This window comes from Solanum stenotomum, chromosome 6 (genome assembly GCF_019186545.1).
Source record: "Solanum stenotomum isolate F172 chromosome 6, ASM1918654v1, whole genome shotgun sequence".
Taxonomy (NCBI): Eukaryota; Viridiplantae; Streptophyta; class Magnoliopsida; order Solanales; family Solanaceae; genus Solanum; species Solanum stenotomum.
Window position 1 is genome coordinate 15586750 of NC_064287.1, and position 27143 is coordinate 15613892.

The window sequence follows — 27143 nt, forward strand, 5'->3', positions numbered from 1 at the left end:
TTCCATTGAAGCTTCTAACTTTTAATGTCGCCATTTTTATCACAACTTCACCTTCCTTTTTTACTATATTAGTTTTACTCTCTTTAATTTTAAAACTTTATCAAAATATTTTCTTACATTTCGAACAATTTGATAAACCCATTAGATTTCAAGAAGATTAGGAAGTATCATATAGTTTTTTTATCCAATTTCAATTAAGTTCTTTCAATTTTCGAGAAATTCATTGATTATTTTAAAATTATCATTTCTAATTTTGAAGTTATATGAAAAGGAATAGTTGATGATACCTTCATAATTTTAAATTCTTAGAAAAATAATTAATTTTGTTATCAATAATTCAATAAAGTCTAAAAAATAGTATGAATTTTATAATGAATTTGACCAGAGAAGAAGAAGAAAAAGAAAAGAAAAGAAAATGGGAGTGGAGTTCAACTTGACATGGGGGTTGGGGTGAGGGTGGGAGGTGAAGAAAAAGAAAGAAAATAGAGGGATGAAGTGAGAGGGGGAAGATGAAGTGAAATTTAAGATGAAATCAAAATTAAAATAAGTCAAAAAATAAGAAAGAGAGAGAAATAAAGAAAAACCTAAAAATGCAAAAAAATTAAATTAAATTAACACGTGTCATGCAATGATTGGTCTGTGAACACACTTGTTTCTTAAAATCTTGTGTTGATCGAAAAATGATATAATAATATCTGTTCAAAATTGTTTAGTGGGGTAATAGGACGATTGCAAAGTTAAGGTGTCTTTTTGAAAATTCGAGACAACTTCAGTTGTGACTTTATGTCTTTTTCGTGAGATAAGTTATCACATACTTTATAATCAAACAAGGGACTAACGGATACTGAAAATTTATCTCGGAATTAACTCCCTTTATTCATTACCCCGAAGAAAATCTGGGCAGTGGACTATTGGTATATTTGTTTTGGAGAGACAGAAATGTGATCAGTAGATTTCAAAGAGGGACTTCTTTAGCAGACAGATTGTGCAAGGAAATTGTTACACAGGTGACAGGACTATCTCCAGCTGACAGAGACCTCTCTTTTTGCTTTATATTCATTCTTATCCATAGCTCCTGTTTAGGTATGTAAATGACTCTATACCAACAAGAGAGGTTCTTCTGGACAAATCAAAGTGAGTGAACACAGCTAGATTATTATATTACACAATCTTAAATGGACAATACATAATCTAATTAAGTAGTTGATAACCCACAAGAGTAGCATAGCAGATAGAGTTAATAACAGAAATAGATATATGATGCATCTAAGGAACCAACACTAGCACCTTTCGCATCTCACGCTCAAACTCATTCTCCTCCTATAATTCATTATTACTTCCATCTTTATTTTACGTTACCTATTCTATGCCTAGTCAACTAGATCACAAGCTGCAACCACAAAAACTCATAGAAACATTCAAAATCGATTCATACCAGCAAGATTAACACAATTTTCAAAATCAAACATCAGGGTCCAAATGGTTCAACAGCTAAATTTTACACAAGTTAGCATTAATCACGGCAAGATTCTTTCCTACAAGAAGATCCCTATGTCCTCCAATTTAGAGTCAAATGGAAGAGTACCGTAGCAATTTTACCTATCAGATTATCCAAAAAAACAAAGAGCAACGACCAGATTTGGATGAACATGCCACATGTTAATGTACGTAATATGGCATTGTGCTGAGTCCTACATGAGACAAATATAACGGTGGAACTCAGAAAACTCAACAGGATGTCAAGGGCGTGGCCTCTTGTTGCTGCATGATGGACATTTGTACTGCTTTATATGCTCAGCCTTCGCAGGTGTGATCTTCACACACTTCCCATGGAACCACCTCTCGCATAAGTCGCAACAAATCCAGAATTCATCTGAAGCATAATTCTCACCACATGCCCCACAGAGGGTATCACCATGCTCTTCCTCCTCTTCATCTAATCCATCTTCCTCATCTTTTACTTCAACCTTTGCATATTTACCCTGGATTTCAATGCGAAACTATGTCAATACACCTAGGTATAAGTTCAATGCATGCATAAAGAACTGTACTCAAGCCATGAAACTGCCTTTAAAGGTTTATCTATAATAATCAGGCAAATGTATGGCAGGAGACAGAGTCTAGTATCAAATAAAATGAACAAAACCTGGTGCATGGGGTGAAGAAAACATAGATAAAGTGATGGGAACACAACATGAGGACCAAAGCTAAGGAAATAGTAAAACTTACAGAATAAAAAGCAAACTCGAAATAAATACAACTTCAATTTACAAGGCACTTTGACCCGAAAATTAATGAAAGACCAAATTCAGTAAAATCAAAATCATATTTTAATTAAAAAAGAATACCACGAAGTATAATTGTGAAAACACAACATTCAAAACAACTGAACTATATGTCAGTATTAAAATATAGCTTAAATATTGAAAACTTCCGTCTTGCCTCTAAACACGTGCACCCTCTTCATCATTTACTTATTGCCTACTACATCACCAAAACCAGAAGCCCAACTCACTCCCACAAGTCGCAACTTACACAGCAACATAGAAGCCTAAGCCTAACTTACTCCCACAAGAACCCCTTGTCATCTTCCTCCGTCCATCTTACCACCAGCGAGTACCAGCCGGTTTAGGGTTCCAACCATCCTCCTCCACCGGCGTCCAGATTTAGCCATAAAGGAACAGATCTGCCGGTACAGATCACCGACAACCTTCAGATAACACCAGCAGCAAACTCTGGCGATTACCAAAACCAGGTTTCCTGTGTCCTTCAAGCGCAAAACAGGTTCTGTCTCGACTCGCAACTATATTTACATTTAACACAATTGTCATTGCTTACTGCCTCATTTATTGAATAGCTACGTGTTTATGAACCACCTTAGTTGCTTTATTTTGTTATATTATTTGATTTCATTTCCTGCTGTATTGTTGATCTTGCCCTTAGTTTCAGTTCTTTGCTTCTTTAAAGTTCTTGTTCTCCTGGAACAACTCTGTTTTACTGTGTGCTTACCTACATTGCAGTATATTACTTTGATTTAGGTTTTTTTTTTTTTTGAAACTGGTAAGGTTGTATTCTTCAGCATTAAGGGCATGCTGGCCACCACCACAGAGGGTCAATTACAAACTTCCTAACAAATCTACAATCTGATCTGTATCTACTATACACAACTGTTTACACCAAAAAAGTAGAGATACTATACAATTCCATTTGACCTTGTGTACGGAATTGGATCTATTTTTGAAGCATCTACTATTTCTTTCCTTCCAAACTGACCACCATATACATGATGGTATTAACCTCCACCATCTCTTCTGACTCTTGGTGCCTCCTCTCCTTACCCAGCTCTTCAACACGTTTGATGTACGTTCTGGCATTGTCCAATTCAGATTTGAAATACCAAGGAACAAATTTCAGATTTGAGCAGTGTAATTACAATGCAAGAAAAGGTTGCTGTTAGTTTCACTTGTCAATTTGCATAAAAAACACCTAGGGACCAGCTGTCTACCCTTCTTCTGAAGTACTTCCTGCGTTAGACAAGCTCCCTTTATCACTAGCCAAGTGAAGCATTTCACTTTTGTAGGAATATCCCCCCTTCCAAAAATAGTTCCAGAGGTGTTTTGGTCTCCCTGCCATCATCTGGAGACCTCCTGTAAGCACTGTTGACTGAGGAAAGGCCATCTTTGTTGTGCTTCCACAACATCCTGTCTGTGGCATTTGCATTTATGTTCACTCCACCTAGCCATCCCTAATATCTCTGCCACCCTTTCCACCTCCCAATCATTGAGAAGTCTTCTAAAAACTAGATCCCAACCCTGTTCAGTCCAGCATTCGCCAACATTAGCATCAGGATTTCCACAGATTTGAAAAAGATCTGGAAAGAGATCCCTAAGAGGGGATTGGTCTATCCAAACATCCTTCCAAAATTTTGTTTTAGTGCCACTTCCGACCTTGATATATAAATTTGTCTCCATTTGTGACCACAAGCTTCTAATTGATCTCCATGCACCCACACCATAAGGTTCTCTTGTGTTCTTCTGTAGCACTTTAATTTAGTACTAGATAGCATTTGATTCTTGCATTCTAGTTTCAATTCTTGTCCTCATGTATAACCGATGTTAGTGGCTTCGGGTAGACCTGTCCTTGGTTGGGGTTGAGGTTGGGGGTGTGAGGTGGAAAGGGTACCAAGGGAGCTCCTAGGTTGAGAGTTGGGTCCTGAAACATAGGTACTTTAAGGGGGAAGTCGATAGAGTTAGTGAAGATTCTCAGGAACACAAAAATCAACATAGCTTGTGTTTAGGAAACTAGATGGGTGAGACCCAAGTCGAGGGATGTAGACGGTTTTAAGTTGTGGTACGCAAGAGGTTTCAAAGGATAGGAATAGTGTAAGCATTTCAGTAGATATGGATCTCAGGAGCATGGTTGAGGTTAAGAAAGTGAACGATAGAAATAATGACTTTTAAGCTAGTTGTGGGTGGGGCCACTTTTAACATAGTGAAGTGGGTTTGAACAAGGATGTTAAGAAGCGCTTCTAAGAGGAGATGGATGAGGTGGTGAGAGGTAACCCGCACACCGAGGAGATTTTTGTGGGAGGTTATTTCAATGGACACATAGGGAGCACTTCAAGAGGATACGAAGATGTCCATGGCAGTTTCAGCTTCGGAGAAGGGAACGCGGGGGGAGTTGCGTTTTGGATTTCACGAAAGCTTTTGACATGGTCATTGCAAATTTGAGTTTCCAGAAGAGAGCAGAGCACTTGGTGACCTACTATAATGGGGTGACTAAGACTCATATAGATAATCTACTCCTTAGGAGGAGTGATAAAGGTTTATGCAAGGAGTGCAAGGTTATTCGGAGTGAGAACCTAACTACTCAGCATAAGCTCAAGGTTGAAGAGGATTGTTTATGGCCAACCAAGGTTTAAATGGGAAGGCTTGACTATTCCCAATGTCCGAGAGTTTGGGAAGAAGTTGATGGCAATGACGGCTTGGGAGAGTAGCAGGGTTGCAAATAGTATGTGGACTAGGACAATCAGCTGCATTAGGGAGGGGTCTCGAGGGGTAAGTTAGGTGGTCTTAGAGGGGAATGGTGGTAAAATGGAGAGGTCCAAGAGAAAGAAGAGGACAAGAAGGATGCGTATAAGGTGTCGTGGAAAGCATAGACGAGGAGGACAATAGGAAGAATAGGGAGAGATATAAGATGGCTAAGAAGGAAGCACAGTTAGCGCTTACAGTGGCTAAAATGCCAGCATTTGAACACTTGTGTAAAGAGATTGAAGGTACAGCTGGGGGTGGTGACATGAAGTTGTATAGGCTCGTCAAGACAAGAGAGAGGAGAGCTCATGATCTGGAAGTGAACTTTATCAAACACGAGAATGACTAAGTTTTGGTAAAGATGCACTCATTAGATAGAGATGGCATATATATTTTTATAAGCTATTGAAAGAAAAGAGGGACAGGGTTATTGTGCTTGTGCTGGGAGAGTTAAGAGCACTCCATGAGGGAATTTTAGGTATTGTAGGACCATAAAGTATGTGGAGGTTGAGGGGGCAATTCATAAGATGGAGAAAGGAAAAGCGATTGAGCCAGACAAGAATCCTAGAGTTTATGAGAAGCTAGAAGTTTGGAGACAGACCCTAGAGTCTAAGGGGTTGTTTGGTACAAAGATTAATAATGCAGGGATTGGTAGTGTAGGGATAAGTAATGCAAAGTTTATTTTTTATCAAGTCTTTGATGCATTGTTTCTCACCTCATCTTGTGTTTGGATTAAAACTCTACAAAAAACTTCTTTCCAATAATACCCTTTAGTTATTATGAGATTTTCTATTTCATGTAATTAGGTCAAGGTAAATAATTGTCGGACAATATTATTATTTTTTATGACCTTATAATTAGCTAGGAGAAGAGCAATTTTGTTGTCAAATTTGCTATTTTCTCACTTAAATTATTTGAGGGTAAATAATTGTCATCTTAATAAATTGACTCACAAAACGTCAATTTTCAATTTTAAAAAAAAATAGACCATCTACTTTTAAAATTGAGAAAACAATAAACAAAAGTAAAATCAAATAAACCATCTACGTTTACACATAAAAATTGCAAGTTGTAGTTTTAATATGTATGCAATTTTATAAATTATTCAAAATACAAATAATTAGAAACCACATATATATATATATATCAACAAATAATACATTCAATTAAGATTACAAATGTCATATGGTGATATGTTTGCCTTTCCACTTAGTAAATGTTAAACAACTTATATTTCAAATATTGTACTAATTTGTATTAGATTTATTTAGCAACAAACAACTTTCTCTAAATAATAAAATTTGTAAGCTAATTTATTTAAATAAATTTACTAATACAAATATAAAACATAAAATCAAGAAAATAAATAAAGTGATTAAAAGGATTTGAGGGGTATTTTTGTCTTTACATGGTTAATTCAATGGTATTAAATCTTATGTATTACTAATACCACCAAATGTAAGGTATTAGTTATACATCACATAGTACCATCTAGGGTGTATAACTAATCCATGAATTAGTTATACATAGGTCCAAAATTCCTACCAAACATAGTACTAAATTATACCATACATAATGCATGGACTATTTCTCCTTAATACTTCCTACCAAACGACCCCTAAAGGTTTTAGATAAAGCAGGACTAAGACGGAGCACTTGGAGTGCAAGTTTAGTAACATAGCACAAGGGGCGAAAGTGGAGAAGAAGATTGATACACAAGCTTTCTTAGGTGAGGGAATTTAAAGTATCTTGGGTCTATAATACAAGGTACATGAGAGACTGACGAGGATGTAGTGTACCATATTGGAGTCGGATAGGCAAAATAGAGGCTCGCTTCTAGAGTTTTGTGTGATAAGAATGTGACACCAAGGCATAAAAGTAAGTTCCACAAGGCGGTGGTTAGACCTACATTGGTGTAAGGGGCAGAGTGCTACTAGTCAAGAATGCTCGTGTTCAAAAGATGGAAGGTAACGGAGATTAGGATCCATAAATGGATGTGTGGCATACTAGGAGGGATATGACTAGGAATGAAGATATTTGGGGTCAAGTGGCCTCCGTGGAGGACAAGATGATGGAAGCTAGGCTGAGATGGTTCGGGCATGTGTAGAGAAATCGCAAATGCACCAACTAGGAGGTGTGAGAAGTTGGTCATAATGGGTGTTAGGAAAGGTACGCCAAAAAAGAAGTGGGGAGAGGTGATTGGACAAGACATGGCTCAACTCCAACTGTCTAAGGACATAATCCTAGATAGGAAAGTTTGGAGGTCGAGGACAACAATTGAAGGTTAGTCTCTATCGTAGCACCTTTAAGGAGGAGAGTCGAGGCTTAGTTTTCTCTACTACTTTTTTCTTTATTAGTAGAATTACTATTTAGTATGTGAGTTATGTCTTTTATTTCATTTTATTGTCACAGTTGGTTCATTGTTTGCGCCTATTTTGCCTCTTTTGCTACAACTATTTTTTCTAACTGCTTTGGTATTGCTTTTTTGTTTTCATATTGTTCTTGCAATTATTTTTCGATAATTCTTCTATTGAGCCGAGGGTCTATCAAAAACAACCTCTCTACTTCACAAAGGTAGGGGTAAGATCCAACCTTCCCCAGATCCCACTTGTGGGATTACATTGGGTATGTTGTTGTCTTTGTAATGATCAAATTACAATTGGAATAAGTAATGCTAGTACCCAAATACACAATAATGTCAACATTACTCCAACTCTTCAATGTTGAGATTCAAAGCACCAACTGCTTCTTGTTGGGATCGTCTCACCATTGTTTGACGCACACTTTAATGAAATGCATGCCTTTACCCTAAGCATAACCCCTTGTTTAAGATTGCTATAAGCAACAAAACGATGGCCTTCAATAAATAACACTGCCTCAGCACATTTGGTACTACATAGCAGATCAAATAAGCCTCCATGCTTCAAATAGAAAGAAAAATCAATGTTTTATCAGCTTAAAAGGCTTGTGTAGATTTCCCTAACCACATTGGATAACACTATGTTACACGAATCATCCAAAACCATTTATCCACTCACGTCGTTCCGACATGATTTGGGTGTGACTTGTGAATGTTAGATACACACCGAATTTGGTCAATAAACATGGGTGACTTTCAATATATATATATATATATATATATATATATATATAAAATACAATTTGATGTGTATTTATTGCAATACTTTCAGGCTATACAAGTCACATATATGCTCCCTGGCACATTTCCCAAAAATTCTCTCTCCTACTTCCTAGGAGAGAGAGAACCCTCTTTCTGATAGGTCGCCTGAGAACTACCATCTCTCTTCCTCTTTCACAGTTATCTCCTTCAACCGTAGTCTACTTTCTTTCCTTTTCTATTCCTGCTCTCTGACAGATATGGGGGAAAACATATTAACACTATATTTCAATTCGGGATTCAAATCATTTGACATTACCAAATGGAGTTCAGATGGATCTGTTTGGTATGAATGGGTGGAGAGGAGGCGAAGGATGATGAGAAGATCAACTGTTAGCAGAAAGGTAATGGACTGGATATGTTTCTTGATAAGAGAAGCATCAACTGATCAAAAGAAGAGCATAAGGTGGTGGAAGTTTGCTGACAGAAAAGAAGAGTATTTTTGTACGAGGAAACATAATGACTATGGGAGATATATAAGTTATAACCATTATCTTCAAATGCTGGGGGAAGATCAGTAGTTATTATTCCAGAACCAGTCTTGAATGTTGGATGGTACGATTTAGCTTTTAAGATGGAGAATGTCATTAAATGCTCTCATTAAATGCCCAAAAAGACAGCCAATACCTCAAGACTAGAAGAATCCAACTATCCATATTCAAAGACTGTATGATAGTAAATGGATTTCAAACAGAGATGGAAAGCACTTGAGATAGTCAAAAGGATGGACTGTTGAAGAGGTGCCTCATTTTGGGTACCTGGCCAAGGCAATTAAAGAAAAACCTTCTTCATCTGAGAGCAGAAGATGATCATCATCCGAGTGGAAGAAGACCTTTGAGGTCAACATAGAGCTATATGGAGATATGTTCCTTTTTGTATTCCCCAATAGGTTCATGGCAGAATAGACACTGCAAGGCCAATGAAAGTGGAAAAAACTAGGTTTTAACCTAGAATGGTGGAGTCCGGTGCTTGGCTGCTTTCCAAACACCACGATGATCAAAGAAACTTGGATCAAGTCGTGGGGTGTTCCTCTACACCTTTGGACGCACCAAGTTTTCGAGGAAATTGGACAACTTTGTGGTTGCTAGATAGCGCTACTGAAGATGAGACAAAGTTGAAGAACCACATGACATGGACGAGAATTTTGGTTGCAAACAACGGTAGAAGCATACCACAAGAGGTCAATAGCACAAGAAGGAATAAGATGTCACTTCCCTGCATGGACTGATAGCAAACTGAGGTGCGAAATGTCGCCGGAAAAGGCATGTTGTACCACTGGAGAAGATAGTCCACTGGAAAATCTAGGTCAAACTTTGGACAAGAGGGAAAAACAAAGTTATGTCAAATCTCTGTGATTCAGTACAAGAATCCCTAAATTTAAGGGATTTTTGTATAGAAGAACATGTGGGGAAGGTTCAGATGACAGCTGGAAAAGGGGACTCAAATAAGTCATGTGAGAGTCACATGCCTTCTTTAATGAAGAGCTCTGAATTGGGCCTAGAGAAAGCCCATGGAAGGTATTTAATTGAAGTGGAAAATGGGCCTAATCAGTCAATACTCAATAGAGATAGATTTCTACAGAACAAAATACTGCACAGGAGATGATAGTGAATCAAAGTGAGGAATTGGTGGAAAACCCTCTGCAATTGCGGAAGATACAATTACACAAGTTTTGAGGAGAGATAACATGCAAGAGGATAAATTCGAAGAGAATCTAAACGAAGGGGGAAATTTAGTGGTGATCAAAAAGCAGAACGCGATTACCATTTCAGATAGCTAGGAAGTGGAAGAGGTGGCACCTCTGCTTGTACAACAGGATCAAAACATGGGTGAGAGGGAAAGAGACAACTCTGTTTGGGTTCAACAAAATTTAGTCAAACTGAGCAAACTCTTGGGGGTTGATTTCCAAGGACATGAGGAAGAAGCCTTAGAGCTGCTCTTACAGGTTGATAGTAGCAGGCATGCAAGAAAGATGGAGGTAGATAGTGTGGGTAGGAAAGGAAGGTTCAAAAGTGTGCAAGAACTCAAAAGCTTAGTTTCTTTTGATGCTAAATATACGCAGCGGGAATAGAAATAAGGGGAGGAAGATGCTAGCTTTGGATCTATGTAGTTCACACTAGTTTCCTAAAATGCAAGGGGGTTGAACAACAGAGATAAAAGGAGTATTGTACAGAGTATGGTGGTGGACTGGAAGGCTAACATCATTTGCCTCCAGGAAACTAAGTTGGAGGGGGACATTTCTGATAATGTTAAACAAATTTGGGGTGGTAGATGGATTAAATTTGCTCAACTGGAGGCTAGTGGCACTCAAGGGGGAATCATAATGCTTTGAGATAGTAGAGTATGGAAGGGGGAGATTCTAGAGATAGGATCCTACACTTTAACCTGCAAATGTGAAGCTCTGTTTCAGTCTTTTCCACGCCACTTGAATGGAGTTTATGCACCTAATTGTTATGTTGAAAGAAGGAAGGAAGGTGTGGGAAGAAATGGCTAATGTTCGAGGTCTAGTGGAAGGTCCATGGGCTGTTTGTGGAGATTTTAATACTACTAGATTCATATTAGAGAAAAGGAATGCTAGGAGGAGAAAATTGGGGATGGTGGAGTTTTCAGACATTATAGATGATCTAAGTTGATAGATCTACCGTTATAAGATGGGAGATACACTTGGTTCAAAGGGGATACTCAAGATGCAGCCTCCAGAATCGATAGAATTATGATTTCAGAAGAGTGGGATACTAGCTTCAATAACATAAAACAAAGTACCCTACAAAGATTGGCATCAGATCATGTTCCAGTTTCATTACAAGGGGGTCATTGGATCAAGAACAAGAGATACTTCAAATTCGAAAACTGGTGGTTGACCACCACGGGTTTCAAAGATAGAGTACAAGATTGGTGGAGCTCACTGTCACGTCCCGCCACACCACAGTTAAATTTTGCGTCCGGATAGGGGCGGAAGGGTCTAGAGTTGTGGAGAGGTTTCCGGAAGACTCTAGAACCCTTTAGATTATTCAAGAAGGCTAGAGAATTCTCTAGAATAATTTAGATAGTTTCCAAGAAAGCCTTGGAATTCTCTAGAGTGTGTGGAGAATTCTAGAGAGGGGCTTTTGTGTAAATAAGTTTAGGGACTTAGTAAGTAATTTAAAATTGTACTTTAGTCCCTAGGAGTTAGTATAAATAGGTGGTGCCATTCATTTGCAAGGCATCCAATCCAACCAAGAATCCAAGCAAGCAAGCAAGTTGTAAGCATTCTCCAAGCAATACAAAAGCCTTCTTCCAAATTCTCTAAGTCTTCCTTTTCTTTCTCTTAGCGATCTAGTCTAAAAGAGCTTACTTGAGCTTACAAGATCATGAAAGATTCGTGAGTAAGTTGTCAAGTGCCGCACGGAGCTTTAGTGAGACTCTAAGTCCGTGACATCACTCTCTTTATCTGGGAAGCTAGATTATATCCTTGCCTGTAAGTTGAAAGCTCTCAAAAGTAAATTGAAAGAGTGGAGTAGGTCTGTTGAAGAGAATTTGAGAAAGTAGAGACAAAGTTTACTTGAGAAAATGGCAAGATTAGATGACAATCTGGAAGACAGACCCTTATCAGAAGAGAATGCTATGAATCTACAGTTGGAAGAGCTGATCAAGAGGGAAGAAATATCATGGAGACAGAAGTCTAGAGCTCTGTGGCGGATAGAAGGTGACAAAAATACCAAGTTCTTCCACAGAATTTCCAATGCCCATAAAAGATTCAATAATATTGATCAATTGATGATACAAGGGGAAGTCTCAGAAGATCCAGTCAGAATTGAAGAAGCCATCATTGAGTTCTATCAAAATCTATACACTGAAAGTTCTCAATGGAGGCCTACCATCGTGTGCCATGATTGTCCAGTTTTGAGTAATGATGAGAAAGAGAAATTACAAAGGAGGTTTGATGAAGAGGAAGTACCCATGTGCCTGAAACTATGGGCTACTGATAAGGCTCTTAGGCCAGATGGGTATACAATGGGATTCTTTAGCAGTTGTTGGGAATTAATGAAACATGACATTTTGGAGGCGGCTCAAGTCATAGAAAGTCCCTTAAAGTTGTCCGCATAATTCACTTAGACACCTTAACTAGGACTTGTACCTATTGAACACTTAAATTGTTCAAAACATATATCTATTAAACACAAAGTGCTTAAATGGCAAATAAGTGTACCTCACTGTTGTTGAGCGCGTGAATAGGTTCCTATTTCATATTTTAATTTTTTTAAAGATTAATTTGCAACTTTTTTTCACCTTTTTTTTTAAGAAGGTAACTTGTATTGTGAACAAAAGGAATACTCAGAAAAGTATTCCAGTAATACTTGTAACAAAATTACAGAGGGAGAGGTGGCCCTACCAAGGCTTCATAAATAATCTAAAATACTAGGAATATCCTCTTCTTCTTGAGGATATTCGTGTTTACACAAAAAAAAAAAAAGGACTAGACAGTTCATCTTTAGTTTCTGCAGAGAGCAATTCTTGTTTTCGAAAACATCTCTGGTTCCTTTCCATCCATATAGTCCACCAAATGCAGGCTGGGACAACCTTCCATCTCTCCCTGTGTCCCGATTGATTCCCATCTCTATTCCAACAAGCTAGAGCCTCTTTGATGCTCCTTGGCATAGTCCAGCGTATGCCTCCTAAATTAATGAAAATCTGCCATAACTTCATAGTCTCTCTACAATGTAGAAAGAGATGCTTTATTCTCTCAATCTCACATTCACAAAAGGAGCACCTAGAGCAAATTTGACGACCTCTTTTCATAAGGTTGTCTTGGGTGAGTGTGGCCTGTTTGGCTAGTAGCCAAGTGAAACATGCAACCTTGAAGGGTACCTTGACTTTCCAGATCATCTTCCAGGGCCAGCCTCTGAGAGTCTGATCTCTGTGATCTGTCGTAAGCTGAACCAACTGAAAATCTGTCTTGCTTGCCTGGTAGCCAAAATAGATTGTCCTCATTGGGAGTTAAATCTTTGTATTGCTCCAGAGTAATGAGTAGTTCAGCCACTTTGTTAACTTCCCAGTCGTTCAAGCGTCTCTTAAACCTGAGATCCCACCCTTGATTGTCTCTCATTTCTCTAATTGTGGATACCTTTTGAAGGCTCAGGTTGAACAAGTCAGGATACTTGTTCTTCAAAGTTTCATGTCCAACCCACACATCTTCCCAAAGAAGTGTTTTTCCCCATTTCCCACCTTGATTTTACAATTGTTTGCAAACTTGATCCACTGACTTCTGATAGACCTCCATACTCTAGTCCCATAAGGTTGTGTGGGCATGTAGGTAGTCCATTTGTTTTCCATTCCAAACCTAGCCTTGATTGTCTCCTTCCGCAGCGCTTGTTCCTGTGATGCAAATCTCCATAGCCATTTCATCAGAAGGCTTTGATTCTGCAGCTTTAGGTTCCTTATCCCCAGACCCCCTACTTTTTTGCTTTGAATGACTTCATCCCACTTTACAAGATGATATTTGTGCTCATTAGGATCATAGTTCCCTTGCCACGAAAAATTTCTCCTAATAGCATCCATTCTGTCAATCACATTTGCAGGCATTGGGAAAACTGACATCATGTATGTAGGCATGGCATCCAACACACTGTTGATGAGAGTAACTCTTCCACCTAGAGACAAATATTTGCTTTTCTGATTCACTAGCTTCTCCAGAACATTGTTCCATATGCCTTTTGACTTGCTCTTATCCCCCAAGGGCATGCCAAGGTACACTGTGGGAAGTTCTCCTATCTTTCCCCCCAGGATATTTGCTAACACATTTATGTTGGGCACCTTATTAATGGGGTAAATGAAACTTTTCCCCCAGTTGATGTGTAACCCTGAGATGGCTTCGAACAATATCAAGATGATTCTTAAGTACTTTAGTTGGCAGCTCTCTGCATCACAAAAAATCAGGGTGTCATCAGCATATTGTAAGTGTGATATGGTCAGGCCCCTGTCTATCATTCATGTTGGCATAGAAACCTCTTATCCATCCTTTTATTTGGGTTGTTCTGAGCATGTCATTTAGTCCTTCCATTGCCAGAATAAAGAGAAAAGGGGATAGGGGGTCCCCTTGTCTTAATCCTCTCTGAGATAATAAGAATCCAGAAGGAGATCCATATATCATAACGGAAAATTTCATAGTCGTGATGCAGAATTTCATCCATTTTTCACCAAAACCCATATTCTCCAAAGTCTTCCAGAGGAATCCCAAGTGAAGGTGATCGTAAGCTTTTTCAATATCTAACTTACAAAGGATCCCTGGGACCTTGCTGATCTTTCTAACATCCACACACTCATTTGCAATCAAAATTGCATCCATAATCTGCCTGCATTTTATTAAGGCCAATTTGCTGAGCATCCACCAGCTTGGAGACTACTTTCTTGGGCCTTTAGTCAGAATTTTTGATAGGATCTTGTAAATGCTTCCTATTAGGCTTATGGGTCTGAAGTCCTTCAACCCCTTTGCCCCAATCTTTTTTGGTATCAGTGCTATGAAGGTCGCACTGAAACTTTTTTGAAAAGAACTCTGAGCATGGAAGTTTTGTACTGCTCCAACTACTTCTTTATTGACCACATCCCAACAAGCAATGAAAAATGCCATGGTGTAACTGTCGGGGACTGGTGCTTTATCCCTAGCACATGGCATAACACAATCTTTTATTTCACACCTGGCATAAATTATAAAAAAAAAAAAGCTCTTAATCAAGAAAAAGAAACAACCCCACCCCACACCCCTTTACCAGTCATCTCCTTCACTCCATTTCAAAAATCTCTTGCACTTCATTTTGGTTCTACTTTTTTCTCTTTTTTTTTTCATTTTCTGTTAAAATGAAAAACTCAATTTGCAAGTTAAATTATTGGCAGTAGTGTCATCCCCAATTAAACTTTTCAATGTCATATTATCTAAAAAATTTACTGGCCAAATTTCTTTGCCACACCCCCTTCCCATACACTCCTTAATTTTTTTTCTAGCCTTATTCCACCATTACCATTATTATCAAAAACTAAAATCAAATGCGTCAAAAATAATTCCGGTAAAACTCCATTTTTTCTGGCAAGACTAGACGAATCTAGAATTATTCTCTTTCAAATTGTTAAAAAATCAAAATCTTAATTGATGATTGAAAAAGAAAGTGAGATTGAGAGAAATGACAACTACAATGTTGATGGATATTGGAATAAACAAGAGCGGCAAGTGTATGGGTGGAAAAAATATGTTGAAAGAAAAAAGGTGGAATGAAGATGATTATTGGTGGTTTTAGTCACGGCGTCTCTGTGTGTTCCGGTAAAGAAGTAAAGCGGAAGGCAAGACGTGGGGTGGGTGGGGTGCTCTGGCAAAGAAGAATGAGGGAAGGAAGGTTTTTTATTTTTTTTTATTCTTCTTTTTATTAAAAACATAGTTTTTCTATTATTTTTCTTTCTAATTTATTTTTTACTTGTTATTATGTATGAAATGCCACATGTCTTTTTTTTATTTGTTACTATGCCACATCATTCGCGAGTGTATGACACACACTCTCTATTTTTAGTTGATTGTCACAAAATGTTCAATAGGAATATTTTTTTAACTAATGAAGGTGTTCAATTGGAACAATCCCGAGATAAAGTGTCTAAATGAATTATGCGGACAACTTAAAGGGGCCTTGTATAACTTAAGCCTTATTGAGGCATTCCACAATTTTCACGAGCATAGTTTCTTCGAAAAAAGTTTTGATGCTTCTTTCATTGCTCTCATTCCCAAGAAGAAAGAAGCCAGAGAACTTAGAGATTTTAGGCCCATCAGCTTAATTGGCAACGTATATGAATTGCTCTCCAAACTACTCACAGAAAGGTTGATAGAAGACAAATCACGGATGTTGTGCTTGTGGCTAATGAAGTAGTGGACTCCAGGCAAAAAGAGAAGAAACCTAGGATTCTTTGCAAATTGGACATAGAAAAAGCATATATTTTTTTTAGAAGGTAACACTCTTGTATTATATTCCAAAAAATCAAACCTGCCACAACTTGTTACAGGTTTACTAATTACAAATAAGGAGAGTATCAGGAAGATCTTCAATCCTATATAGCAAAAATTACAAGGTGCCTAAAGCATTCATTACTGATTCTAGATCTTCCATATACTCCTGTTTACACCAAAAATGAAATAAAACCAAGCAATTCATCTTCATCTTCTGGATGTTGTTACTTTTGTTAATCAGATACAGGTGGGAATGATCTTCCATCTTTCTTTATGACCAGAAATGTAGGCAAAGCTACTCCATATCTTCAGGGCCTGGACAATATTTCTTGGCATCACCCAAAGTGGGCCCTTCGAATTGATGAAAAATGCTCCATAAAATATTAGTGATCCTACAGTGAAGACACGTAAATTGGAGTTTCCTACTCAACCTTTTGGAAAAGAGAGGTTTTGGACACAAATGGCTTTAGTGGATAAAGTTTTGCATATCCATAGTCTGTTTCTCTGTCCTTATAAATGGTGCACCAACAGGTTTTTTCAAAGCTCAAAGAGGTCTTAGGCAAGGAGATCCTTTGTCCCCCTTCTTGTTTTTGATTGCTATGAAGGACTTAATAGCAGGATTTAAACAGCCAAGACAAATGGATGGTTAAGGTAATTTGAAGTAGCTAGGTCAAATCTTGAGAGCCTTGAGGTGTCCCACTTGCAATATGTTGATGACACTCTTATCTTTTGTGATGCAGACCAGTTAAGACATCTTAGAGTTATTCTGGTCCTCTTTGAAGGTCTCTCAGGACTACATATCAATTGGAGGAAATGAATGGTATATCCTATAAATGAAGTGACTATGGATACACTTGCTGCTATATTGGGAGAGGTGGGGGATCCTCCTACTGTGTACCTGGGAATGCCCCTGGGGCCAACTCAAATTCAACAAATATATGGAACAATGTTTTAGAAAGAAGTGAAGAAATTGGCCAGATGGAATTCGCAATATTTGTTTTGGGGGCAGACTTACTCTCATAAACTCTACTCTTAATGCCCTTCCAACATACATGTCGTCCTTGTTACCTATTCCTGCATGTGACATCAGTAGGTTGGATAGCATCAGGAGAGATTTCATGGGACGGTAACTCTAAAAGAAAGAAGTACCATTCGGTCAAGTGGAGAGCAGTTATGAGTGGCAAAAAGACTGGAGGTATGGGGATTAAGAATCTGAAAGTTCACAGTAAAGTCCTCAAGATGAAATGGTTATGGAAGTACTCCACAGATCAAAATCAGTTGCGGGGAAGAGTTATCAAATCTAAATATGACCAGGAGGATAACTGGATGACCAAGAAGGTCACCACTCCTTATGGGGTAAGCCTATGGAAATCTATCCGAGCATTGTGGGGTGAAACGCAAGCACACTCCAAGATAAAAGTGTCTTGGCATGATAAATAGCATGAAGTTGGCATTTTGAAAGTGGTCTTTCCAGATATGTACAACCTAACTAATTATCCTCTCAAAACAGTGGCAGAGATGTGGTCGGCCAGGATGGAATATCAGTTTTAGAAGACAGATGAATGACTGGGAAATCAACGGAGTTACTGATTTTCTCAACACTTTGAACTAGTTCTCAGGTCTCCAAACAGGAGAGGATACTCTATGGTGGCAAGGTAATATTGAAGGGGTATACAAGGTCAATGTTGCTTATCATCAATTGAATCAGTCCAACTATTAGATTCTCAACTGGCTATGGAAAGTCAAAATTCCATATAAAGTCTCCTGTTTAATATGGCTATTAGCAAAGGGAGTTGTGCTTACACTGGATAATCTAATGAAGAGGGGAATTCACATGTGTTCAAGGTGTTTTTTGTGTAAGGAGATTGTCGAGACAGTCATCCACTTATTTCTTTTTGCAAGTTCACAGGCAGGTTATGGAGCATTATTTTAACCTTAAAAGCCTAACATGGGTCATGCCAATCAAGGTTTCTGAAGTTCTGAGAAGCTAGGATGAAGTAGGAGCAATAGCTAAAACTAGGTGTAGGTGGAAACTCAACCCAGAATTCATCTGGTGGACAGTGTGGAAGGAGAGGAACACCAGATGCTATGAAGGTGTAGAAAATGAAGTGCAGAGGATCAAGCTTAACTTTATCTTACTGCTCTGTTTTTGGTGTAACCAGTTATACTCTAATGGCTCTATGTCTATTATTGATGTACTTGATTCACTATAGACAGAGATAGAAGCATTCTAGAGTCCATTTTGTAAATATGGTTTCAGTACTACCCAAGTACTTTTCTAGATATAACACAAAATCACTGTTCATCAAAAAAAAAAAACACAATTTATTAGTCGTACCTCAACAATGTACTTGTACTCCTATTCATACCCTCCAAAATCTAAGATAAAGGTTAGGACAAAATTCAAATTCTAGATTCACACCCACATCTAATATATGCACTCATATCCATGCAACATATGATAACAGGCAGAGACCTAATTAATAATCACTTCTTCAGGATCCTTATGATCATTATTATGCTTGTTGACTACTACAAATCACTACAAATTTGGCTTTCTATGAATTTAAGTGGTACGCCCTCGTGATATTCACTTGATTTTTGTTCCAACTTGGTGATTAATTTGTGTGACCATTGAGGTACTTTTTTGCTGATATCTTTTAATCCAATAGATTTTTTCTAGATTTTGTCCCATTAGGATCAACAACAACAACATACCCAGTGAAATCCCACTAGGTGGGGTCTGGGGAGGGTAGAGTGTACGCAGACCTTACCACTACCTCGTGGCGGTAGAGAGGCTGTTTCCAGAAAACCCTCAGCTCAAGTACATCAAATCTAAGTGAAAGGAGAGAAATATAGAAAACATAACATCCAATAAAGAAAATAGTGTATAATCAACAAATGAGACAATAACATCAAGAAAGTAATGTGAAAAGTGAAACGCAGTAAACAGCATAAGGCTAGGACTACTACAAACGCTAACAACCCATACCCTCGCAAGGGAAGACAACACGCTAACCCTACTAACCTTCAACCTTAATACGCGACCTCCACTCCTTCCTATCTAGAGTCATGTCCTCGGTACTGTGAAGCTGAGCCAAGTCCTGTCTAATCACCTCTTCCCAATACTTCTTAGGCCTACCTCTACCCCTCCGCGTACCCTCTACAACTAGCACCTCGCACCTCCTCACTGGGGCGTCTGCGCTCCGTCTCTTCACATGTCCAAACCATCTCAGTCTCGCTTCCCTCAGCTTGTCCACCACAGAGGCCACTCCCACCTTCTCTCGGATAACCTCATTCCTAATCTTGTCGCTCCTAGTGTGCCCACACATCCATCTCAACATCCTCATCTCCGCAACATGCATTTTTTGAACATGTGCGTTCTTGACTGGCCAACACTCCGCTCCATACAACAAGGCCGGTCTAACTACCACTTTGTAGAACTTACCTTTAAGTTTAAGTGGAATTTTCTTATCACACAAGACTCCAGAGGCAAGCCTCCATTTCATCCAAGCAACCCCAATGGATGTGTGACATCATCGTCGATGTCACTACTCCCTTGGATTACAGACCCAAGATACTTAAAACTTTATTTCTTAGGAATGATCTGTGCGGCAAGTCTCACTTCCACATCTGCCTCATCCAACGCATCACTGAATTTGCACCCCAAGTATTCTGTTTTGGTCCTACTCAACCTGAACCCTTTGGACTCCAGCGTTTGTCTCCACACCTCCAACCGCACATTAACTTTGTCCCGCGTCTCATCAATCAGCACTATGTCATCCGCAAATAACATACACCATGGGACCTTCTCCTGAATAGGCCGCGTCAACTCATCCATCACCAAAGCAAATAGGAAAGGGCTAAGGACTGATCCCTGGTGCAGCCCCATCTCAACTGGGAAATGTTCTGATTCTCCTCCAACTGTTCTAACCCGAGTCTTGGCTCCACCGTACATGTCCTTTATCGCCCTAATATAAATCATCGGGACACCTTTAGACTCCAGGCACCTCCAGAGGACATTCCTCGGTACTTTGTCATAGGCCTTTTCAAGGTCAATGAACACCATATATAGGTCTCTCTTCCTTTCTCTATATTTTTCTACCAGTCTTCGCATAAGATGAATGGCTTCGGTAGTCGAACGTCCCGGCATGAATCCAAACTGATTCTCAGAGATGGACACCCCTCTTCTCACCCTCATCTCCACCACTATCTCCCAAACCTTCATAGTATGGCTCAACAATTTGATACCCCTGTAGTTGTTACAATTTTGGATATCACCCTTGTTTTTATACAACGGAACCATTGTACTCCACCTCCATTCATCAGGCATTTTTGTTGTCTTAAGAATAACATTAAACAGCCCAGTTAACCACCCTATGCCTGCCTTGTCCGTGCTCTTCCAAAATTCCACCAGAATCTCATCGGGTCCGGTCGCTCTTCCCCTGCTCATCCTACTAATAGCCCGTATAACCTCCTCGATCCTAACGCACCTACAGTACCCAAAATCCCGAAGTCTTTCAAAGTGCGCCAAATCACCCAACACAATGTCTCCTTCCCCTTCTTCATTTAAAAGTTTGTGAAAGTATCTTCGCCATCTTTGCTTGATGGAGGTCTCTTCCACCAATATTTTGCCTTCCTCATCCTTGATACACTTCACTTGGTCCAAGTCGCGCGCCTTCCTCTCTCTTGCTTTTGCGAGCCTATACAATTTCTTATCCCCACCTTTGTCCCCCAGCTCGGCATACAAGCGTTCGAAAGCTGTCGTCTTAGCCTTCGTAACTGCGAACTTAGCTTCTGTCTTTGTCGTCTTATAGACTTTCTGAAGCGTCCTCTTCTCTTCCTCGTCTACACACTCCACCAATTTTGTGTATGCAGCCTTCTTCGCTTCCACTTTGCCTTGGACTTCCCCATTCCACCACCAATCTCCTTTATGTCCTCCAAAGTTACCCCTTGATACCCCTAACACCTTTGAAGCAACTTCCCTAATGCAACTAGCTGCTTTATTCCACATGCTGTTCGCATCCCCGCTACCACTCCAAGCCCCATCCCCATCAACTCCTCACCCATCTCCCGAGAAAGGGCAGGGGTCAAGCCACCCCATTTAATCCTCGGTCGATCAGATACCATCTTCTTCCTCCTATCCCTCTTAATTTTCAGGTCCATCACCAAAAGCTTGTGTTGGGTAGTAAGGTTTTCACTTAGGATGACCTTGCAGTCCTTAAAGAGACCTCTATCACCCTTCCTAAGGAGTAAGTAATCTATCTGAGTCTTAGCTACCGAGCTACGAAAGGCAACCAAGTGGTTCTCCTTCTTCGGAAAGCATGAGTTAGCAATCACCAACTCAAAAGCCTTAGCAAAATCTAGAAGCGAAGTTCCACCTCCATTTCTCTCCCCAAAACCAAAGCCTCCATGAACATCATCAAAGCCACTAGAAGTTGCCCCGATGTCCCATTAGGATCAATTTATTGAAATACAAAATTTACAAATTTAGTTCTTTCTCCTGAATTCACCTATCAACTAACAAAAGCGGATCTAGGCTTTCAAGAAGAAGGGTGCACCTATACTAGCGATAGGAGAGGAACGAATCTGGGAATTGGATATCATACTTGCAAGTTCAGAGATAACAAACTAATTAATATTTGAACGCTATCGGAATGGAGTTGGACGAAAGAGAAAAGACAAAAAAATTTGTTTTTGTTTTTCGAGAAAAAGTACTTTTATATGTCAAATATTTGAACTTCTAAAATTATCAAATTACGTAAAAGTCGTTTATATATCAATGATTAATGACATAGGAAAGATGATAAATGAACTTGTGAGAAAAGAAAGGATGAAAAGAGGAAAAAGGAATAGCATATTGGAAAACAAAATGAAAGAGATAAAAGAAAAAGAAACAACAACATACCCAGTGAATAATAGAAAAGAAACAAAAGAGAATAATATGTAATAAGGGAAAAGATAAAATAGAAAACAATATCATCTAAAGGAAAGATCACAAATGTTATTTGTTGTATACATCGGTGCATCTTATAACATATAGCCATTTCTAACCAAAATATGTATACATATTCTACAGCTCTAGTCGAGCATGGGTTAAGTGCACCATATTTTACCAAGTGGTTCTGCCACTGTCATCTAACCCTTACTCTCAAACTAGTTGGGGTGAGCCATATATTATATCCTCTATATCAGTTCCACTCGATTCGGCCCCATTTCACCAATATCAACTATAGGAGAAAAATGCACAAATGCTTGAGTCATCCATATTATCTATCTAATACAACAAATTGTGCTAGTCACTATAATTGTTCTCTTCAGACTAATTACAACGCATCTGAGCCATCATACACAATACAAGTCAGGCATACAAGTCCCCAATTACACCTCAGGCTGAAGTAAATAATTCACAAACATATAAACAAACAATAGCAAGTAAAAGATGGATCTGATATCTGTGGGTCAAATCCCAACTCCCATAGCTGATATCTGGACCAATACTTTCAGGCCACAACCCCCTTTCTTTTTTCTTTTTGGGGATATCTATATTTATACTACAATCTTAAATTTCAAGGTTAATATTTAGTGCCCTATGGTCCGAGAGTCCAAGGATTTCATGAGAAACTACCACTTGCCTTGCTATCTTTTAAGTGAATACTGCAAAGTAATAGTTATCAAAGAAGCAGCAATTTTTATTTGGGTAGAGGGTTTCAGAGTGATAGTGTCATACCAATTTAGAGTTTGACTTGGATTTGTTGCTGCTATGATTAGAGACTGATGATCTATCTTTTACTTGCTTCTTAGCAGCTCCAGTGACAATTTCATAAATAGTTGGCAGCTCATTTATCATATTGAACAGGCGTTTCCTGAATCACAGAGACCAAAAATGTTTAGGTAAAACAAGAAGCTTTTCAATTAGTTAAATAAGTAAATAACTGTTTTTCTGTCATGAACAGAACATGCACATGCACATGCATCTCCTGAGTCCTGTGACCATTCACATACTAGGGCTTTACAGAGTTACACTGCTTACCTACTTAACAGAATAACCAGCTCCTGGTAGGCTATATGTCCACAATAAATAAATATAAAAGATGAACTGCAATAACAAATTCATCAAAGGAATTTTTTTTATTTTTTTCTATAAGGGATTCATCAAAGGAAGATTGAATACACACAGAAAAGGAAGGCAAAAGGCAATGCAACTGTTTCTGTGAAATCTGTCAAGAAAAAACAAAGTGTATGGTACCTATCAGCTTTGTCAAAACCAAATCTAGCACCAAAATAAAAGGCAACAGAGAGCAACCATGCATCACTGTGAACAGCAACTAGGGCCAACCAGTCCTTTTCCTGCATCCCATCTCTGGCAAAGTTTATACCTAGTGCTGGCTCCGGAAGCTCAGGAGGCACCTCCTCAGCTGGCAAATTGACTTCCCATTGCTCGCTTGGAAATCCATAGAGGCAAAGATTTTCCTTTTCTGCAAGGTTTTAATAAGAGAGAAAGAGAGAGCAAAAATAAATTTCAAGATTGAGATGTCATCAAAAAGTTTCAGATAACCTAATCTATTTTTCAGAAAGTTAAGCAATAAAATAAAATGTTAAATTAACCATAAAAATCTTTTAAAAAAAGACAAAAGTATTTGAACATCTGTTTTAATTGTCTAAGGTAGACATTCCAGGATCAGAAGTCTTATTAGGCTAAAAGATATTCCAGGCTCTGTCTGAGAAACAACATTGCATTCTTTTCATCGAATTCATAAAACTATAAGATTTTCCAAAATCATAAACTGTCATGGGGAATATAGGACAAACAGTTTGATGTTGCTTACCTCATTAAGATGATAAATAGAGCACAAAACCTAGCAGTCAAGCCAAAGATATTAGACAGATTTTACGCCCTAAATTCATGGACCAATCAACATTTCAAGCCATAAACTAGCCCAATATAAGAAAGTTGAACAATTAGCCTTCCAAGATATTGCAACTTAAAACACCCAAACATTGGAAGCTGGAGTCAAGTTTGTGACAACAACTGAGTGATGGCAGCAAGGAAACAATTGACACATCTTCAGGCAAGCTCAAGCAATGTATAAGTATCAAGTCTAGTGGACAGGCAAGTTTTGCAGGAAATTTTTTTTTGCTAAACTTACGTGTTCAAATATACCTTCCACTGTTAATCTTTGTTACTTTTTTCCCTCATCATACTAGTAATTGCCAACTGATTCACATTACACTCAACCTAAGGTTAGAGGAGGTCACCATTCTAAGAAAACAAATGAGAGGGGTTGGGGGTGTTGTGCAGGCTCTTGAACATCCCTTTCAAAGTTTCAAAAGACATTAAAGGAGTTGAATTAAAATGTGAACAGATGGTTCTTCTACAATAATGACCTGAATAATAAATTATCATCCTTCAAAAAGATGTGTTTGGAAATATAGTTAAGATGACCAGCCTGAACAAATGAGCTATGACCTATATAGCCACTTAAAAAAAGGGCCATAATTTCATTTGTCCTCCTTCCCCATCCCCTCTTCCAGATTTCTGGATGCAAATAGCATCCTTCCACTCAAAGAAAAAAGTTTTTTTTTTTCAAATAGTTACTGACAGAGCAGGAAAGATCAAAAACCTAAATGGGTATCAGGCTTTTCCCTTGGGGACATCAATAAAAAGGTTTAATTGAGCGAAATCATTGCAGAAAGAAAAGAGAAATCCGGTGCACAAAGCATTCCGCATTAGCAGGGTCCGGGTAAGACTCGTATCCCCTAGGGTGTGATGTAGACAACCTACCCTAATGCAAGCATTAGTGGCTAGTTCCACGGCTCGAACCCGTGACCTATTGGTAACACGGAAACAACTTTACCATTGCTCCAAAGCTCCCCTTCAAATAACTAATCAGAACAATGTGTCTACATATAGAACCCATCTATTAAATGAACAGCACATAATTCCATATCATCACACTTCAATTCAGAACTCATGAAAACATAAGAGCAACTACATAAAAAAGTCAGCAAAACGAAAAAAGAGGAGGTTAAAACAACAATAATGCAGTGAGATTTAGAAGCACAAAATTAGCAAATTAATTTCTTATTTTCAAAGAGAATATATTTAGTAATTATAAGCCGGCACCCATCATCACAAAGGAGCTCCACGCATCAACTAAAAAATTGGACCCGTTTCTGAGCAAAAACGGTACCAAATAAATAATCAGGAAATGCAAATTATATTTTAAACAGGCTAGAACGTAAAGATCCCTAACTCACCAGGGTCACACTGCTGATAAAATTCCTCCACATCTGCAAGAAAATGGCCAAATTAAACCTCTAAAGTATTACAGCGTACAATAATACAACACTAACAAAACTCAAAAAATTAAAATGAAAAACTCTAAAGCGAAAGAACAAATTGAACTCTCTAAACACAGAAAAGGAAGAATTTTGTGTGTCAAAAAAAAATTAGTAGGATAAACATGCAGTTGGTAGATAAGGGAATGCGGGTGTGTGCGCGACAGAGAGAGAAAAAAAAGTGAAAGTATACCAGTGGTAAGGGCTTTGATCAAACCGGCACGACGGCCTTTCAAATCCTTCAAAACTTCCTCCACAGTGCGAGGATTATACTGTGCACCTCCTTCCATGGCCGATTTCCGTGCACACAGCGACTGCTTTTCCCCTTCAACTTCAGTGATTTCAACGACTTTTTGGGTACGAAAAGAATATAAAAAAGTATTAATTAGAATGACAGGGGTACCGTAGTAAATGTAATGCACTTCAACACAATTTCGATGGTTACAATTTGGATAAAAATCAATTCAAATCGAAAAATTAAATCAAACCGATTAGATGATCAATGTTATTTGGATTTGGTTCTAGATTTTTAAAAACCTATAGTATTTTGTTTGGGTTGGATTTTTTCGAAATAATCGAACTGAACCGACAAATTATATACATATATTTTATTGCTAGTAAAATTACCCGCGTCTCGCACAGGAATTCAATATCACAGAATTTATAAAATAATACTTAAAAACTTGTCATTCATTACAACTTAAACACTACGTTATCTTACATACAAAATTACGTAGTAACGAACATTAATAATGTAAAAGAAAATGATAATTATAACATCTTATCATCTATCATTCAATCAATCATCTTTAATTTGATTTTATAATTTATTCTTTTGCTTCCCAGAAGTGTTACTATTTAATATTTTGGGGAATCAAATGAACATCAACCTAAGATATTAAATTTTTTAATAAGCAAATAATTGTTGGTGAAGGAATAAATAAATTTTAAAAGATCGAGAAAAGTGAACAAATATTCTAATTCTAACGTGTAGAAATTCTAACCTTACCTTTTGCTTTACATATGCCATTTTAAAGTTCCTCATTTCAATGTATCATAAGTAATTATTAAAATGAAAAAATAAAGTGAGAATGTATCATATTGGACAACAATTCAACTTATTATGTATACTTGAAAGGGAAAAATATCATACAAAACTATTCAATTTGTTTGGGTGTTTTTTTTTAGAATCAACATACTGATGAGTCTGAGATTTCGACTTATTTAGGGCTTTGTTTTCATAGTTTTATTGTCATCAATGCCTAATTTATGCTTTAAACTGATGATAAAGTAATGATTTGCAACATTGAAGGCTAAAGAGCAAGGCAAGGACATTACCGAACAAAAAGGAGCAAAAAAACTAAAGAAGTTGAAGAAAGGCAATCCTGGTGATTGCTAAGACCAATCGGTGAGCCGCCGAGTGGCTCTTTAGCTCGCCAAAAGTTCCAACATGCCAACCTTGGGGAAGAACCTACTTGGCGATGGAAATTGACAGTCGGTGCAACGTCGAACAGATCGTTGACCTCGATCCAGCTTGCCTAAAGTCACATAATCATGAGGATAAAAAGCCAAGGCAAGCCGGCGATGGAATGGAGCAATAGGCGTGTCGCCGACTTGGTCGGCAATGCTC

General features: G+C 38.2%; 1 protein-coding gene across 1 annotated transcript; it reads right to left on the minus strand.

Moving 5' to 3' along the window:
- Positions 1–1406: 1406 nt before the first annotated feature.
- Positions 1407–25861, minus strand: LOC125869236 (PHD finger protein ALFIN-LIKE 4-like). Its single transcript, XM_049549804.1, has 5 exons — positions 25707–25861; positions 25433–25465; positions 23421–23649; positions 22902–23037; positions 1407–1982 (listed from the first exon to the last, which is right to left on the minus strand). Exons 1-5 carry the CDS (start codon positions 25801–25803, stop codon positions 1740–1742), a joined length of 738 nt encoding a protein of 245 aa, XP_049405761.1. The 5' UTR covers positions 25804–25861; the 3' UTR covers positions 1407–1739.
- Positions 25862–27143: the final 1282 nt, after the last annotated feature.